This window comes from Corvus brachyrhynchos, unplaced genomic scaffold (assembly GCF_000691975.1).
Source record: "Corvus brachyrhynchos isolate BGI_N302 unplaced genomic scaffold, ASM69197v1 scaffold53, whole genome shotgun sequence".
Lineage (NCBI taxonomy): Eukaryota > Metazoa > Chordata > Aves > Passeriformes > Corvidae > Corvus > Corvus brachyrhynchos.
Window position 1 is genome coordinate 8,005,759 of NW_008237681.1, and position 4,118 is coordinate 8,009,876.

Here is a 4,118-nt window from a genome sequence, read left to right on the forward strand (position 1 = left end):
GCTCGCTCCCCTGCTACCTCCGCCGCCCCCGCCGCCGCCCGGCCCCGGGGGTTCCGGCTCCGCCGGGTCCCGGCGCCTTGGTGCCAGGGGATTTTCTTCCCGGGCCCCCTCTTCCTTTTCTGCTGGAGGAGCTGTGTTGGCACACGCGTCTCCCTCCTCCACTGTAAGGACGTTCTATCGAGCTTCCCTGAGTGAAAGACAGGTTATTTAGGGTACATAACCTCACAAAGAGATGCACTATTGCAAGTGTTTACACGACTTATAGGACTTTCATCCCCTTAATTTAATGTATTCTTTGTTCGTGTCAATGAGTTCGTTGCTTGTAAATACTTTGTCCGAGAGATTTATCTTTTTACAGATTTTTCTAGAATGATGTTTCGATTATCAGGTTAAGCAGGGTGAGTGCATTCGCCAAACTGGATCCATTTTTATATTGGTAAAGCAGACGACCGTATCAAGTAAATGTCTTAAGCTCAAGCAGATACCTCAAAAAAAGTAGCGCTATTTCTTTAAATGTGACAAACAAGGCTTCAATTGCACTAGGTTTTTTAAACCTTACCCGGTGTGCTTGCTCCCTCTCCTTTTCCCCCTGCCCCGAAAGCTGTGTTGGATTACGCTCAGCTAAAGGGTGCAACCATCCAAAAGACCTTGCCTCTTCCTATTTTCATATTAACCTTCCTTTAGACTCGATGTCTTTTCAAACTACTCGTGAATGTGACAAATGGCCAAATGAATGTATAATTTCTGTGGTTGGTGTCCAGACCTTTGCATGACGCACCGTGCTTTGCTGTACTGCGGGTACACTGAGTTCTATCAGTTGTCGTGTGTGAGCAAAATGTCCTCCTGATTTTTCTGTACAATCATGAAAGGCACTGTGATTCCACTAGTGGTGGAGTCCAGGGCAGGATTTACGGGTCCTTATAATGTCTGTAATAAATATATTCCACTTTCAGGTAGCCCTCGTCTGCCTACCTCTGCGTGACGTCAGCGCTGAGTCACAGGCTGGGCTCAGCAGTTTTGTTTCCCTTACTTTCTTCTACTGGGTTTTTTCCAAGGGGGAAAGGGAGTGAGAGTCTCACAGCCTTACTCCTCCTGTGTTGTTTTGTCAGGGTAAGAGCTCTGGCTGCCCAATCTGAGTTCTTACACAAAACTTCTTCCTCTCCTATGCTAAAATAATATTATTTTTAGAAAATATAAGGCCCTTCTCTCCATTCTCTGTAACTGGGAGGAATTTATGATCCCAATCTATTTCTGAAGCACAAACAGGAGAACTTCCTGGGTCAAGTGCTAACCTTTTCACCTCGGGATGGATGCTGACACTTAAATAAATAGAACACCCTTCAAAAGCAGAAGCTCTCTTCAGCCAGTCTTTCCTCACACTGCAGGCCCCTCTCCAAGGACTCAACATTTAGTTAGCCTGGGCACTAAGCTTGTCTGTCTTCTCTCTCCCATCGCAGGCTGCTATCCCCAGCGCTTGATGGGGTGCCAAGGTGGGAGATTTTGTCCCACTGTGTTTTTGGCGTTAATCCCAGCCCGTTCCCCCGTCCCTCCCTCTCTTTTTATTAATTTACTTATTTTTTCCCCCGTGTACAAGAGCAAGCTCTCGCAGGTAAATATAGTAAGTATTCCAAAAAATGTCAAGTGAACAGCAGGTCGGGAAGGGAGAGGAGCCTCTGTGGGGAGAACCTGGGTGGCAGGACAGAGCAGAGGCATGCTCAGCTGGACAGGGGGTGTCTCAAGGCACTGATGCCACTTGAATTACAACGCAAACACGCCTAACATCTCCTTCAGCCGGCCCAGCTGCGGGAAGTGCTACCGGGCTTCTCCTGGGGCTGGGCTGCCCACGCAGGCTTTGCTTTGCGGGATCGGCAGAGAGTCAACGAAATTTTCTTCACTTCAGTGTCAAAAGACACATACCCTGATTTGCAAGGCGCGGCGGCCATATCAAGAGCCGAGCTATCTGCAAGGGAGCAGGGCTGTCTCCAAAGGCTCCCGCCGATGCCTCTATTTCTTTCATTTCCCCGCCTGCCATATACTTTACCTTTTGTTTATTAGTGTAAAGCCACAAAGCAAAACAGATGGCCTTCTTCCAGAGTCTTGGATGTGTTAAAGTGGCATTTACATGCCAATGAGGGCATTTCAATATCGAAATCTGGATCTAAACATTGCTGAAATCCGGATCTACAACTCGCTTCCACCGGTGTTGACTTAATGTGTTAGAAAGAGCGGCCATAAATTACAGCCTAAATACGAGAGACGAGACTCTTGTCAGTGCGTCAATGAGCGATTCGCGGGCAAAGAATCCCATCTCCTTCCAAGCCCAAACCCCACTTATATATATATACACACATAACATATATATATATATATATATATACACATATATACACACACACACACACACATATGTATATGTAATACGTATATATATATTTTTTTTTTTCCCCCTCAATCATAATGTATTTCAAGCAAAGACGCTCCAAACCTCCCGATCCTGTCTCATTTTGCTAGCGTTAATACTATTTCGATACTATCAGCCTTTGGGGTCAGGGGTGCGGGGAAGAGAAATGAAAATCTCTATCTTATAGTTTCTACCACAGAAATATCCCTAAAACCCCGCCACAGAGTGCGTTCAATGAAGACACTAATTTACCCTGCAGCTTGTAAGGATTTTTTTTTTTTACACCTTTTAAAATTAAAAAAAAAAAAAATTCTCTAGCGTCTCAGGGGGAAGAATGAGGGAAAAAAAACCAAACCGTCTCATCAAAACCCGTCAACACAAATAGCATTCAAATGTCAAACGGAGTTTAGTATCTTCCTATCATACTTAAGGCCATTTCTGCTGTTCACCTTTAAAGTTTACTTTTGGAGGCTATTGAGATGCTTTGGTGTTTTCCTCTGGGGCAATCAGATTGAAACCGATCAATATTTACTCAGTCTGAAAGGGCTGTTGAAAAGGCAGCTAACAACAAACTGCTTAGCTGCTCTCCCCTCTTTAATCTCAGGTTCACCGAAAGTTCAAGCAGAAATGAATTCCGTGATGGGTCACTTTAGAATAAATCCCAGTAGTTAATCTCACAGCCTTGATAAAGGCAACAATTACAGAGTCATCCCTCTCCCTCTCTCTCTCGCTGTCTCCCCGACAGCAGCAACTTTCCTCTCATTTTTGCCCAGCACATTTTTACTAAATTTTAACCGCTTTCCGCTGTTTTGTGGAGACAGCAAAAACTCGGCATCTCCCCCGCGCCGCATCTGACACTCAGGCGGGTATCCCCGGCGAGAGGTACCGGAGTGCGGGAAAAAAAAAAACATCCCGCAAAGGACCGGGCATTTTCAAGCGGGGGTCCGGAGGCAAAGGGAGGGGTGCTTGGGGCTTTCTCCTCAGCAGTGATGGCGGGTGGAAAGGGACGGCTGGAGAGGCACCCGGCAGCTGGAGGCGCTGGTGGAGCCGTGCTCCCCTCTCCATCTTGTATGGGAAAAGAGTAGAAATCAGGGCAAAACGCGATAGACGTCGCCTTTAATTGCTGGGACTCTTCAAAGGCCAAAGTTCACATAATCATTGCATAAATGCATGCTTAATAGGGATTTATTAGTAACTCTCTAATGGCAGCTCACGTTTGGGCTATAGACTTCAGCGGCTTTTTACCGGCAAACTGCCTTTCAGGAGCGATGCCCCCTCCTACCCAGGAATTGCCGGGGGACCCTGGGAAAAAAACTCCCGCCCGCGGCCCGGGCGGGCCCTGCGCCCGGCGGGAACACGGGGCTGGCATTCTTTATGAGGGGGGGAAAGGGTAGTTTAGGAATGTTTTCCGCATAAGCTTAGGAGCAAGATCTCCTATTCGGTTTTTTTTTTAGTAATTAGCTCTGTGTGATCACAGAAAATTTGTAACCACAAAAAAGGATTACATAAATAATGAGATTAATAATATAGGAATAAACAGATATGTAACGTATTTTGAGAAACCTCCCTTCCTCCCTTCCTCCCTCCCTTCCTCCCTTCCTTCCTTCCTCCCTTCTTTCCTCCCTCCCTCCCTCCTTCCTTCCTTCCTTCCTTATTCCTTCCTTCCTTCCTTCCTTCCGAATTCCTTCCTTCCTTCCGAATTCCTTCCTTCCGAATT

At 46.5% G+C, this 4,118-nt stretch overlaps 1 protein-coding gene across 1 annotated transcript in view; it reads left to right on the forward strand.

Moving 5' to 3' along the window:
• HOXA1 (homeobox A1) overlaps positions 1-4,118 on the forward strand; it is a gene marked incomplete at its 5' end in the record, with an annotated part of 6,174 nt that overhangs the window by 388 nt on the left and 1,668 nt on the right. The window contains one exon of the mRNA XM_017732074.1: positions 3,219-3,283. Within this exon, the coding sequence (XP_017587563.1) occupies positions 3,219-3,283 (65 nt within the window). The remainder of the gene's footprint in view (positions 1-3,218; positions 3,284-4,118) is intronic.